Source organism: Heteronotia binoei, chromosome 4 (assembly GCF_032191835.1).
Source record: "Heteronotia binoei isolate CCM8104 ecotype False Entrance Well chromosome 4, APGP_CSIRO_Hbin_v1, whole genome shotgun sequence".
NCBI lineage: Eukaryota > Metazoa > Chordata > Lepidosauria > Squamata > Gekkonidae > Heteronotia > Heteronotia binoei.
Window position 1 is genome coordinate 168,303,715 of NC_083226.1, and position 14,709 is coordinate 168,318,423.

General features: G+C 47.8%; 1 protein-coding gene across 4 annotated transcripts in view; it reads right to left on the reverse strand.

Annotated features, from left to right (window-relative positions):
* Positions 1–14,709, reverse strand: part of CTIF (cap binding complex dependent translation initiation factor) — a 181,662-nt gene that overhangs the window by 103,356 nt on the left and 63,597 nt on the right. For all 4 annotated transcript variants that reach the window (XM_060236193.1, XM_060236192.1, XM_060236190.1 and 1 more), the window contains one exon: positions 11,431–11,507. In XM_060236193.1, the coding sequence (XP_060092176.1) occupies positions 11,431–11,507 (77 nt within the window). The remainder of the gene's footprint in view (positions 1–11,430; positions 11,508–14,709) is intronic.

Below are 14,709 nucleotides of genomic sequence, written 5' to 3' on the forward strand. Positions count from 1 at the left end.
CCTTTGTATCACCTTTGACACACCATTTGTTTCAAGTGTTGGTTCATACAGTCAGCTGCAAATCTTCAAAGGGTTTACACATAACATGCCTCTAATAACTTAATTACTCTGAATTCGGGGACTTTGAGCTTGACGGTACGGTCTCCTGTCTCTAAAGAAGAATTCTGGGGCTAATTTGGACCCTTCTAGAAGAAGAAGACTGCAGATTTATACCCCGCCCTTCTCTCTGAATCAGAGACTCAGAGTGGCTTACAATCTCCTGTATCTTCTCCCCCCACAACAGACACCCTGTGAGGTGGGTGGGGCTGAGAGGGCTCTCACAGCCGCTGCCCTTTCAAGGACAACCTCTGCGAGAGCTATGGCTGACCCAAGGCCATTCCAGCAGCTGCAAGTAGGGGAGCGGGGAATCAGACCCGGTTCTCCCAGATAAGAGTCCACACACTTAACCACTACACCAAACAGGCTCTCTCTAAGCCTACAATTTCAATCCCAACCCACCCAACACAACCCTGATGTAGCCAATCCTCCAAGAGCTTGCAGTAGGCCCTGCACTAAGAGCCCTGTAAGCTCTTGGAGGATCGACTACATCAGGGGTGTGTGGCCTATTATGCAAACGAGTTCCTGCTACAAAAAAAGCCCTGCAGGTGTGACTTGACAGCTGTTTCCAACTTCCTTAGACTCCCCCAACTTCAACTATACTCATTCTGCATCCGACCCGTGCCTTTTGCCTTAGGTCACCAAAAAAAAACCTCCACTCGGTTGTTTATCTGAAATAAGCACTGCTGAATTTCTTTGAGCCATGACCTCAACAGCTTGACATCGCCAAGGCAAGGAAAGAACTCGCTCTCCTTCAGAGTTTTCTTTCTTCGCTAGGCAACTTCTCAGCTTGCCAGAGTCCTGGCTGGGGGTGAGGTAGACCCTTCCCAGGTATCATTCTGCTGCTGAAGACAGCCACAGTTTTACCCAGTAGTAAATATCAACAGGTTCCGATGTCAGTGAAATGTCTTGACAAAAATCACTGGATTACAATAACAGCTATACACCAATTGTGTATGCGCAAACTACGTTTATCAAAAATCATGCCTCACAACAAACATCACATATTACTGAAAACCACTCACAATTCAACAAACACTTGGAAATAAGAGTTCTGTTCACTCCCCCAACAGTCCGTTGTATAAAGTTCAGGGACAGGAAGAGTAACTGACATACGTTGATCCGAGTTTGTAAAAAATTGTACTGTGGCTCCAGGATAAATTGATGAGAGAAAAGGCTGACGAAGGACCAGAACTGAAACTGTGAGGAATCCCGGGCAAACGGTTCCTTACTCTCTTGGAGACAAGTTTTGCTGGAAGACTCCATCCAAGTCGCTGGACACAAGTTGGAATAATGGGAAGGCTTTTGCCTCTAAGAAATCATACACAATGAACTTTATACAGCAGACTGTTTCCAAGTGTTTGTTGAATTATGATTGGTTTCCAGTAATTTGCGATGTTTGTTGTGATGCATGATTTTTGATAAACGAAGTTTGCACATACAGTTTTACCCAGGGCTTTTTTTGTAGCAGGAATTCCTTTGCATATTAGACCACACACTCCTGATGTAGCCAATCCTCCAAGAGCTTAGAGGGCTCTTAGTACAGGGCCTACTGTAAGCGCCAGGAGGACTAATTACATCAGGGTGCGTGTGGCCTAATATGCAAAGGAGTTCCTGCTACAAAAAAAGCCCGCGTTTTACCAACCCATCAACTGCAGTCCTAGACATCTCAGTTTTCCTCCATCTAGGCTTTGACCAAGGACGACCACCCCATTAGAACATCACGCTTTCCCCACCGAGCAATTCTGCCTGTCAGATTTCAGACAGGTAGGAGAAATGCCCCTGTTTTATAGGTCATTCGGACTGACTTAATCTGATGTCTGAATGCTCCCTTGTTCCTTGAAATACGCCGGGTGAAAGATACCGTCTTTATTTTGTGCAGACAGGAGTTTATCCCCGCTGGAGGAACGAGAAGTTTAAGGACGGATTATGAGATTTTAGCAGCCTCTAAATCCGGCAGGCTTGTGTTTGAATGACATCTTGTGTCAATGGACTGTGTGAGAGGCACGTACTGAATGGCTGAAAGGGTTTTCCTTCTCTCGGCTTTGCAGTTTACTCTATTAATTCCCACTCAGAGCCTCGCCTTCAATAAAGATTCTGCTGAGATAAGGAACACAACGGATGACCCCCAATGCTTCTATAGAACGGCTTCCCCTTCTTTCACACCCGTGGCTCAGAATTCTCCCTTGTTCTTTAAAAACTTCGCTTTAATAATTCCGGTTCCAACCCACTACAATGCAGGAGAAATGTTACAAATTCTATGTAGTTTCATACCCCCCCCCCCCCCCGGCCCCCAAACTGTTCTAACAGAATGCAGCTGCTGTAACTGGGAGAGAAGTGGAGGGGGAAGGAGAAGAGATGTTTTATTCCTTCTTCCCCACGTAAGAGAAGCCATGTTGGGTCAGGCCAATGGCCCATCCAGTCCAACACTCTGTGTCACATAAGAACATAAGAGAAGCCCTCAGGCCGATGGCCCATCCAGTCCAACACTCTGTGTCACATAAGAGAAGCCCTGTTGGATCAGGCTAGTGGCCCCTCCAGTCCAACACCCTGTGTCACATAAGAGAAGCCATGTTGGATCAGGCCAATGGCCCATCCAGTCCAACACTCTGTGTCACATAAGAACATAAGAGAAGCCCTGTTGGGTCAGGCCAATGGCCCATCCAGTCCAACACTCTGGTCGTTTTCGCACTCACCTTCAGCCGGCACAACCCCCCTCTTCACCGTGCAGGATCTGTGCGGATTTCACACTAAAAGCCGCGGAGCAGTCTTTTGCGCCGGAAACTCCCGGCGCAAAAGCCGCTCAAACGAAAACCGCCAAAAAGCAGTTTCCGTTTGAGCGGCTTTTGCGCCGGGAGTTTCTGGCGCAAAAGGCTGCTCCGCGGCTTTTAGTGCGAAATCCGCGCAGATCCTGCGCGGTGAAGAGGGGGGTCGCGCCGGCTGAAGGTGAGTGCGAAAACGACCTCTGTGTCACATAAGAACATAAGAGAAGCCATGTTGGGTCAGGCCAATGGCCCATCCAGTCCAACACTCTGTGTCACATAAGAGAAGCCCTGTTGGATCAGGCCAATGGCCCATCCAGTCCAACACTCTGAGATTCCAATCAAATCTGAACTCTCCTTTTATGGATTCCTTCTGCTGTTCTCACCGTACAATAATCAATTTTGACAGGTCCCTAACGGGTGAGTAGGATGAAGGAGTGAGAAAACAGCAGCAGCAGAAGATATTGGATTTATATCCCGCCCTATACTCTGAATTTCAGAGTCTCAGAGCAGTCACAATCTCTATTTTCCCCCCCACCCACCCCCCACAACAGACACCCTGTGAGGTGGGTGGGATGAAAGAGCTTTTTACAGCAGCTGCCCTTTCAATGACAGCTCCTGTGAAAGCTATGGCTGGCCCAAGGCCATTCCAGCAGGTGCAAGTAGAGGAGTGGAAAATCAAACCCGGTTCTCCCAGATAAGAGTCTGTGCACTTAACCACTACACCAAACTGGCTCAGAGTGGCTTTCAAATTGCCTTCCCTTCCTCTCCCCACAGCAGACACCTTGTAAGATAGGTGGGGCTGGGAAGATCTGAGAGAACAGCTTTGAGAGAACTGTGACAGACCCAAGGTCACTCAGCTGGCTGCATGTGGAGGAGTAGGGGAAACAAACTCGGTTCTCCCAGATTAAGTCTGCCGATCTTAACCACTACAGCAAACTGGCTCAGTTTGGTTACTTTCCTGGGTTTTTTCCTGCAAACCTGACACACACACCCCGACCTACAGAAACACCTTCCCCAGTCTGTATGTGGTCCCACTGTGCAGGTTTTTTGATCTGCACTCTAAGTACCAGTTTCAGAATCAGATATGTGACTGCTTCAGTAGGAGAGGGAAGCTATGTGAGCTTGAATGTAGCTTGAAGCTGCATGGCTGTGAGAATGTATTAACAGGGACCCCAAAAGAGAAAATTTTCTTGTACGAGTGTGAATAATTAGGCTAACAGAATTATCCATAAGTGGAATAAGACTGCCTGACGAAGGGCTACGCTCTGAAACATGTCAAGACATCCGGAAATCGCGTTGCATATCTCGGGAGGCTTCTATACATCAGATTATACCTATTTGGGAATATTACCAGCAAAATACCCGGAGGAAGATTTTCTGCCACGTTTCAACGACATGGTTTATAACTGAGCCTTTTGGACTTTTGATACTTATTATTGGTTTGTTGTGTGTTGTTGGTATTGTATAAATATTATTTGCATGATTTTGTAGCAATACTGAACACAGTTTCTCTGTAGTTATTTTTCATGCTTCTTGTAGGATGACAGTGTCGCCGAAGTTTCCCGCAACGTATTCCTAAACGTAAACGGAACGAGACAATAATGCAGTTTCTCTGGCATTTCAGAACGAAGGCCATCTGGGACCGATGCCACTAGCAGCACGCTGGCTGGGGATACTTCACAAAGTGATGCGGCCACAAGAGGAAAGGCAGTTTAATTACAGAGATCATCCGAGCAGGTGTCTCGAAGTCCTCGAGGGACTGTAAAACCAATGACAACGGAAAAGGGGGAGGGAAATGTAGAGCCACTTTGCCAACACTGCAGGGATATAAATAAAGTATGCAATAGAGAAGGCTTTGGATGTGAGCCTATAACCTTCCATTTGACGATAATATGAGGGAGGGAATCTCGGGGGGGGGGGATGGAGGGGGTCAGATTTACAGTTGGAAGGTAAGCCTTTCCAAACTATATGCTTACATTTTGTCTACTTGGGTGAAATGAGCCCCGGATCATGCACTTTTCACGATGCACAAATCTGTCTTGTTGAGGTGGCACAGATTCTGTAGGTATTCTGGAGCTTGGGGTACATATGATGTAGCACAGGGGTGTCAAACATGTGGTCTGGGCAACTGGCTGCCGTCTGCTTCTTTCTCCCTCTCTGTGGCTTCCTTCAGCATCGCAGCTTGCTTTGCAAGGCTAGCTCAATCGCACAGGAGCTACTGAGCCAAGCCTCTCATCCTTCTATTGGCTGAGGCTCCTCCCCTTCCTGGTCCCCTGGGGAAGGAAGGAAAGAGCCAGAGCTTCCTTTGCCCAGTTCCTTGGATCCCATGGGAGAAATACAAAGAAAGCACCTTTAAGACCAAGGAGTGCTAATGTTTTGAGCATGTTTTATTTTAATTTTCTTTTAAAAAAATCTTTAATTGTGTTTGTCTGTGTCCTTTATAAAGTTTATATCTCTGCTACCTAATCTTAAATAGGTACACACACGTCCGGACCGACAAGGTCTCATTTATGTCACGTTCAGCCCTCATAGCAAATTAGTTCGTCTGACACCCCTGAGTAGAACATACTGGTGTCTGCTGAAGCCCAGCTTCCAAATTTCTGCAGTCCTTCTACCTCTCTTTTTGAGATGAAAGTACTGCAGGAATTGGACAGATGTGCAATGGGGGGGGAGGCAAGTGCGAGCTTGTTCCCCCCATGTGGAAAGGCAAAAAGGTAAAGGTAGTCCCTTGTACAAGCACCAGTCATTTTTGACTCTGGGGCGACGTCGCATCACAACGTTTTCACAGCAGACTTTTTTACGGGGTGGTTTGCCAAAAATTGTAAATAATGAAACTACTGCCAATGAAACTATTGCAAAAAAAAAAAAAGGAGCTAGCTAGCTTTTGGTTTGACCATATTGAACAGAGAGACTGGCATGACATGACAGCCTCTCTTGCCAAATGTCTTGTGATCCCACCTAACTCCTTCCAGCCACCAATGCTACAGACGCTGCTTCCTCAATTTGTTTCCTGTTTCCACCTCTGCATCTCTTTTCACCCTCTCTAGGCTGCTTGCTGAATCTGCGTCTAGCTAGGACAGAGGTCTCTGGTTTTTTTGAGCCTGCAACCACGTTTAGAATTCTGGTGGGCAAAGAAACAAAATGGCTGCCACAGAATGATTGCCACAGCTTAATCTTAGTGACACCCTGTAGATAAGAACACAAGAGAAGCCATCTTGGATCAGGCCAATGGCCTAACCGGTCCAACACTCTGTGTCACACAATGGCCAAAAACCCAAGTGCCATCAGGAGGTCTACCAATGGGGCCATAACACCAGAAGCTCTCCCATTGGTGTCCTCCAAGCACCAAGAATATAGAGCATCACTGCTCCAGACATAGTGTTCCATCAATACCTTGTAGCTAATAGCCACTCATGGACCTCTGCTCTTAAGAACATAAGATAAGCCATGCTGGATCAGGCCAATGGCTCATTCAATCCAACAATCTATGTCACAGAGTGGCCAAAACCATCAGGAGGTCCACCCATGGGGCCAAAACTCCAGGCCTCCCACTCTTGACCCTCAAGCACATTTGGAATTCTGGTATGGCATGGTGGGCACAGAAACAGAATGGCTGCCAAAAAGCAGCTGCTGCAGGAGGTGGAACCAGCCACAAAAACCATTGCCACAGCTTAATCTTAGTAACACCCAGTAGATAAGAACCTATGAGAAGCCACGTTGGATGAGTTGGATCACTGCCCTAAACAGAGAGTTCCATCTATACCTTGAGACTAATAGCTCCTGAAGGACCTCTGCTCCATATGTTTATCCAATCCCCTTTTGAAGTCCCTCGTGCGGTGGTAGCAGCTGCTGTGAAAGCAACATTTTTTAAAAACGCTGCACAGCCAATCAAATCTCTGAAGCCTTGCTGGCGATAGCCCTACTTGACCACACCCACTTCCTAAAAGCACTTGGCAGGTGCCACAGCATCCATGGACATCGCTCTGGGGACCCCTGAGTCAGAGGTGGGATTCTAGCAGGAGCTCCTTTGCATATTAGGCCACACCCCCTGATGTAGTCAATCCTCCAAGAGCTTACAAGGCTTTTTTGGTAAGCTCTTGGAGAACTGGCTACATTAGGAGGGTGTGGCCTAATATGCAAAGGAGCTCCTGGTAGAATCCCACCTCTGCCCTGAGTTAAAAGAAGGAAAAGAAGGAATGCTGATGAGCTACTCCTTCCCCTTTCCAGACCGGACTTGGCTCAGAGGCAGTTCAGTTGCTGACCCTTATTCCGCCGCTTACCTCACTCAAGTAGGAAATGGCAATTGGCTACACTTTGTGAACCCCAGGCTGCCTCGTTATCAAAAGTGGAAACGAATGAACAAAATGGGTCACACCGGCATCTTACAAAACACTTGCTGGTGGGGGGGGGGGGGGGAAACGGAAAACAAATTTGCGGACGGCGACTCCAGGAGTTCTGGCGGACGGGACGGTGTTTGTTTCCTCAAGATGTGGAATTAATTAAAGAATTGCAGAACTAAAAATAATTTTCCTTTTAAAAAAAGGCTTGGGCAAGCTCCGCGTGACCGCTGAAGTCTGAAGCCAAATTAACAGCAGGAAGTTCACCTGGCAATTGCCGCACTGGAAAGGGGCAGGCTTGTAATCCTGTTAGTTCACAAATGAGTTACACTCCAGGCTGCTTTGATCTCGAAAGGCAGAATGGATCATGCCCCCCGCCCTGTCCCTGTCTTTTTCCACATGAACTTGGCTTACGAACACAAGCCATGCTTATTTTACGCACACACTCACACGGCTTTTCTTTTTTTTTTTTTTAAGAAAAAGCCCAGCAGGAACTCATTTGACCACACTTCATGACGTTACCATTGTTTCACACTCATTTGCATCTTAGGTCACACCCCCTGACACCAAGCTAGCAGGAACTAGTGTTCCTGTTCAAAAAAAAGCCCTATATATAAGTGTGTGTGTGTGTGTGTATAAAGCCAGTTTGGTGTAGTGGTTAAGTGTGTGGACTCTTATCTAAGAGAACCGGGTTTGATTCCCCACTCCTCCACTTGCAGCTGCTGGCATGGCCCTGTGATAGCCATAGCTCTTGCAGAGGTTGTCCTTGAAAGGGCAGCTGCTGTGAGAGCCCTCTCCAGCCCCACCCACCTCACAGGATGTCTGTTGTGGGGGGGGAGAAGATAAAGGAGATTGTGAGCCGCTCTGAGTCTCTGATTCAGAGAGAAGGGCAGGGTATAAACCTGCAGTCTTCTTCTTCGATATATGTATATATATGTGTGTATGTGAATATATATATGTGTAATGTGTGTGTGTGTGTACATCTATAGCTATATATCTATATCTCCCTTATATTTTAATCATTTTACAATGAAGACTGGCTGTTATGAAAAATATGAGTTGGGCTGGCACAGATTAGCTCCTTAGCAGAGACGGTATCTTAAAAGTTGTCGTATCCTTTCACTGACTGCGAGCAGCCTAATGCCGTAGTGGCAACTGCTGCCAAAGCGAGATTTTTAAAAAATGGCGCAACCCAAGGCTAAAAACACTCATATTAACACTCATTTGCATATTAGGCTACACCCCCCTGATGTAGCCAATCTTGCCAGAGCTGTTGCAACCAGGGCTTTTTTGTAGCAGGAATTCCTTTGCATATTAGGCCACACCCCCTGATGTAGCCAGTCCTCCTGGAGCTTACAGCAGGCCCTGTGAGAAGAGCCCTGTAAGGAATTCTAGCAGGACCTCCTTTGCATATTAGGCCACACCCCCTGATGTAGCCAGTCCTCCTGGAGCTCACAGTAGGCCCTGTGAGAAGAGCCCTGTAAGGAATTCTAGCAGGACCTCCTTTGCCTATTAGGCCACACACCCCTGATGTAGCCAATCCTCCTGGAGCTTACAGCAGGCCCTGTGAAAAGAGCCCTGTAAGGAATTCTAGCAGGACCTCCTCTGCATATTAGGCCACACCCTCCTAATGTAGCCAGTCCTCCTGGAGCTTCCAGTAGGCCCTGTGAGAAGAGCCCTGTAAGGAATTCTAGCAGGACCTCCTTTGCCTATTAGGCCACACACCCCTGATGTAGCCAATCCTCCTGGAGCTTACAGCAGGCCCTGTGAGAAGAGCCCTGTAAGGAATTCTAGCAGGACCTCCTTTGCCTATTAGGCCACACCCCCCTGATGTAGCCAATCCTCCTGGAGCTTACAGCAGGCCCTGTGAGAAGAGCCCTGTAAGGAATTCTAGCAGGACCTCCTTTGCATATTAGGCCACACACCCCTGATGTAGCCAATCCTCCTGGAGCTTACAGCAGGCCCTGTGAGAAGAGCCCTGTAAGGAATTCTAGCAGGACCTCCTTTGCCTATTAGGCCACACCCCCCTGATGTAGCCAATCCTCCTGGAGCTTACAGCAGGCCCTGTGAAAAGAGCCCTGTAAGGAATTCTAGCAGGACCTCCTCTGCATATTAGGCCACACCCTCCTAATGTAGCCAGTCCTCCTGGAGCTTCCAGTAGGCCCTGTGAGAAGAGCCCTGTAAGGAATTCTAGCAGGACCTCCTTTGCCTATTAGGCCACACACCCCTGATGTAGCCAATCCTCCTGGAGCTTACAGCAGGCCCTGTGAGAAGAGCCCTGTAAGGAATTCTAGCAGGACCTCCTTTGCCTATTAGGCCACACACCCCTGATGTAGCCAATCCTCCTGGAGCTTACAGCAGGCCCTGTGAGAAGAGCCCTGTAAGGAATTCTAGCAGGACCTCCTTTGCATATTAGGCCACACACCCCTGATGTAGCCAATCCTGCTGGAGCTTACAGCAGGCCCTATGAGAAGAGCCCTGTAAGGAATTCTAGCAGGACCTCCTTTGCATATTAGGCCACACCCCCCCCGATGTAGCCAGTCCTCCTGGAGCTTCCAGTAGGCCCTGTGAGAAGAGCCCTGTAAGGAATTCTAGCAGGACCTCCTTTGCCTATTAGGCCACACACCCCTGATGTAGCCAATCCTGCTGGAGCTTACAGCAGGCCCTGTGAGAAGAGCCCTGTAAGGAATTCTAGCAGGACTTCCTTTGCCTATTAGGCCACACACCCCTGATGTAGCCAATCCTGCTGGAGCTTACAGCAGGCCCTGTGAGAAGAGCCCTGTAAGGAATTCTAGCAGGACTTCCTTTGCCTATTAGGCCACACACCCCTGATGTAGCCAATCCTCCTGGAGCTTACAGCAGGCCCTGTGAGAAGAGCCCTGTAAGGAATTCTAGCAGGACCTCCTTTGCCTATTAGGCCACACACCCCTGATGTAGCCAATCCTGCTGGAGCTTACAGCAGGCCCTGTGAGAAGAGCCCTGTAAGGAATTCTAGCAGGACCTCCTTTGCCTATTAGGCCACACACCCCTGATGTAGCCAATCCTCCTGGAGCTTACAGCAGGCCCTGTGAGAAGAGCCCTGTAAAGAATTCTAGCAGGACCTCCTTTGCATATTAGGCCACACACCCCTGATGTAGCCAATCCTCCAAGAGCTTACAGTAGGCCCTGTGAGAAGACCCCTGTAAGCTCCAGGAGGATTGGCTACATCAGAGGCATGTAGCCTAACATGCAAATGAGTTCCTGCTACAAAAAAAAAAGCCCCAGTTGCAACTCATCTATGCCTTGACAGCTAAAACAAAAGAAAACACCTAAAAAAATCTGGGTACTTTTTTCACAGCAGTGTTTATAGGGAGAGCCTTGTATGGACTCTTCTGTTTCATGCTTGTCCTAGCGCTGACATTCGGATGTCCACGTTTGGCTACTCAGCTTCTTTGGTATATAGACAGCTTCAAGAGGGGATTGGATAAGCATATGGAGCAGAGGTCCATCAGTGGCTATTAGCCACACCGTATTGTTGGAACGCCCTGTCTGGGGCAGTGATGCTCTGTATTCTTGGTGCTTGAGGGGCAACAGTGAGAGGGCTTCTAGTGTCCTGGCCCCACTGATGGACCTCCTGATGGCACCTGGGTTTTTTTGGCCACGGTGTGACACAGAGTTTTGGACTGGAGGGGCCATTGGGCTTGATCCAACATGGCTTCTCTCATGTTCTTATGGTGCACCTCTCCAGTGTCTGGCTCTTATCCTTCCATGCCGCTTTATACAAGAGCTTCTGCTGCACAAAAAGTCGCAACCGTTTGTCTACAGAACATATTTCACCTCTGAAAAGACCATGTACAGCAAGTTTCAGTAACAGGATCCAGCTTTTGGCTCTCAGGAGTCCAGCGTTTTGGCTGCCGGCTACTCACTAGCTCCTGACGTGCGCTTATTTTTCCATAAATCAGACAGGCAATATTGACCTGGAATTTATCTGTTTCAGAGCCATGAAAGTTTGAAGTAGAAAATACTACAAAAATCACTCGATTTTTAAAAGAAACAGATTTAGAAAATACTTTTCAGCAGGGGTGGAATTCTAGCAGGAGCTCCTGTGCATATTAGGCCACACCCTTCGTATGCAGCCAATCCTCCAAGGGCTTACAAAAAAGGATTGGCTACATCAGGGAGGTGTGGCCTAACAGGCAAAGGAGCTCCTGCTAGAATTCCACCCCTGCTTTTCAGGATTTATTTTCCCTTACCTCCGGTCGTTCTTCCTCCTCCTGAATAATTTTTTGGTGTGTGCAATTTCAGCTTCATTTGGCAATGGATGATAGCCCTGGTGTGACAAAGGAAGGAGAAAAGAAGTGAGTCCTTTTTCAGACAGAGAAACCAGCGGCCGAATTCTTACAACACAAAGCAGGACTTGAGAGTTCTTGCGCCCTTGTTGCGGTCTCTCAAACAATTGTCTGATCGATTGATTGATTTAATCGGGTTTATATCGCCCTACCCTGACAGGCTCAGGGCGGCTAACAAGAAATAAAAACAACATAAAATATTAAAGCCAAAATATACAATAAAATCATTTCCGTTATATAGTCATTACAAGTCCAAGATGCGCGTGGATGTTCTAGTGATTCTGATGTTTCTTGTTTCAGTTATGTTAGTTCAGTGAGATTGTAAGTGCTGCGGAATAATAGCCACCTCCCCTTAACTGTTAAAAGCAAGTTTGAACAGTTCGGTCTTACAGGCCCTGCGGAACTGTGGCAGGTCTCGCAGGGCCCTGAAGTTTTTGGGGAGGGCATTCCACAGAGCGGGGGCTATTACCGAGAACGCTCCGGAGGTCGACAATCAAGCTTCTTTTGGTCTGGGGATCTTGAGAAGATTTTGAGACCCTGAATGTAGCGCTCTCTGGTTTACGTATGAGGAGAGGCCGTCCCAAAGATAGACAGGTCCCAGGCCAAGTAGGGTTTTAAAGGTTATGACCAGCACCTTGAAGCAAATCCGGAATGCCACAGGCAACCAGTGTAACATTTCCAGCACAGGTTGAATGTGCTTCCGTACAGGTAGCTCAATTAGCAACCTGGCTGTTGTGTTTTGCAGACTCTGATTTTGAGTCAAGGGTAGCCCCATGCAGAGGGCGTTACAGTAGTCTAATCTCGAGGTGACCATCGCATAGATCACTGTTGCCAAGTCGTCACGCTCCAGGTACGGAGCCAGCTGCCTTATCCGCCTAAGGTGGTAAAATGTGGATTTGGCAGTGGCTTCTATCTGGGCCTCCTTAATCAGCGAAGGCTCCAGGAGCATCCCTAAGCTCTTGACCTTTGGAGCTGGCACCATAGGTGCCCCATCAAAGGCTGGCAGAGGGATCTCTCCACCCAGACCGCCACAACCTAGGCACAGGACCTCTGTCTTTGCTGGATTCAATTTCAGTCAACTCTGCCTGAGCCTTTCTTTGCTGAAAAGAATGAGAACAAGCCAAAACAAGCTACCCTGTCTGTGTTGTGTAGAGAAGTCCCATAACTTCTTGCTCATGAAACTGACACAGATATCTGACAACTGGATGAACACCTACAACTGCTCCCACACCGCTAGAGTTCAGATCAGGGGTGTCAAACGTGCCCTGAGGGCCGGATCAGGCCCCCGGAGGGCTCCTATCAGGCCCATGAGCAACTCACTGTCATCTGCTTCCTTCTCCCTCTCTTGCTTCCTTCTGCATCACATCTTGCTTTGCCAGGCTTGCTCAATCACGCAGGAGCTACAGAGCAAAGCCTCTATTTCTCCACTGGCTGACTGGCACATGAAGCAACTTATGCGCAAAAGCTCACAAAGCCCAGCTATTTAAATGTTTTCCCCTATGTCTTATACTCAGAGCATTGGCCATGAGATTTCTGTAATGAATGTCAATAAATCAAAAGTAGTTTTGCAACTTATAGGCACACACCTGAACAATACCTGAACAGCATACTCAAGATTGCTACAGCACAGACATTGTCTCCAGATTTTGATACAAATAATTCAGAGCAAGAGATGTCAGTTATCAGAAACTGTTAAATAAAATATTGGAAGAGTGCTAATCTTTTAAGCATATTTTAAAGTTTTTTTTTTTTAAAAAAAAATCTTTATTTGCGTTTGTCTGTGTCCTTTATAAAGTTTATATCTCTGCTACCTGGCATTACATTTTATGACACACATGGCCCAGTTCGACGAGATCTCCTTTATGTCAGATCTGACCCTCATAACAGATGTTTGAGAGAAGGAACATAAGAACATAAGAGAAGCCATGTTGGATCAGGCCAATGGCCCCTCCAGTCCAACACTCTGTGTCACATAAGAGAAGCCCTGTTGGATCAGGCCAATGGCCCCTCCAGTCCAACACTCTGTGTCACATAAGAACATACGAGAAGCCCTGTTGGATCAGGCCAGTGGCCCATCCAGTCCAACACTCTGTGTCACATAAGAGAAGCCCTGTTGGATCAGGCCAATGGCCCCTCCAGTCCAACACTCTGTGTCACATAAGAACATACGAGAAGCCCTGTTGGATCAGGCCAATGGCCCCTCCAGTCCAACACTCTGTGTCACATAAGAACATACGAGAAGCCCTGTTGGATCAGGCCAATGGCCCATCCAGTCCAACACTCTGTGTCACATAAGAACATACGAGAAGCCCTGTTGGATCAGGCCAATGGCCCATCCAGTCCAACACTCTGTGTCACATAAGAACATACGAGAAGCCCTGTTGGATCAGGCCAATGGCCCCTCCAGTCCAACACTCTGTGTCACATAAGAACATACGAGAAGCCCTGTTGGATCAGGCCAATGGCCCATCCAGTCCAACACTCTGTGTCACATAAGAACATACGAGAAGCCCTGTTGGATCAGGCCAGTGGCCCATCCAGTCCAACACTCTGTGTCACATAAAAACATAAGAGAAGCCCTGTTGGATCAGGCCAGTGGCCCATCCAGTCCAACACTCTGTGTCACATAAGAACATAAGAGAAGCCATGTTGGATCAGGCCAGTGGCCCATCCAGTCCAACACTCTGTGTCACATAAGAACATAAGAGAAGCCATGTTGGATCAGGCCAATGGCCCCATCCAGTCCAACACTCTGTCATACAGTGGTCAAAAAATCAGGCGCCATCAGAAGGTCCACCAATGGGGCCAGGACACTAGAAGCCCTCTCACTGTTGCCCCTCCCAAGCACCCAAAATACAGAGCATCACTTGCTCCAGACAGAGAGTTCCAATAATACGCTGTGGCTAATAGCCACTGATGGACCTCTGCTCCATATGTTTCTCCAATCCCCTCTTGAAGCTGTCCATACTGGCAGCTGTCACCACCTCCTGTGGCAGTGAATTCCATGTGTTAATCACCCTTTGGGTGAAGAAGTACTTCCTTTTATACGTTCTAAGCCGACTGCTCAACAATTTCATTGAATGTCCACAAGTTCTCGTATTGAGAGAAAGGAAGAAAAGTACTTCTTTCTCTACCTTCTCCATCCCATGCATAATCTTGTAAACCTCTATCATGTCACCCCAC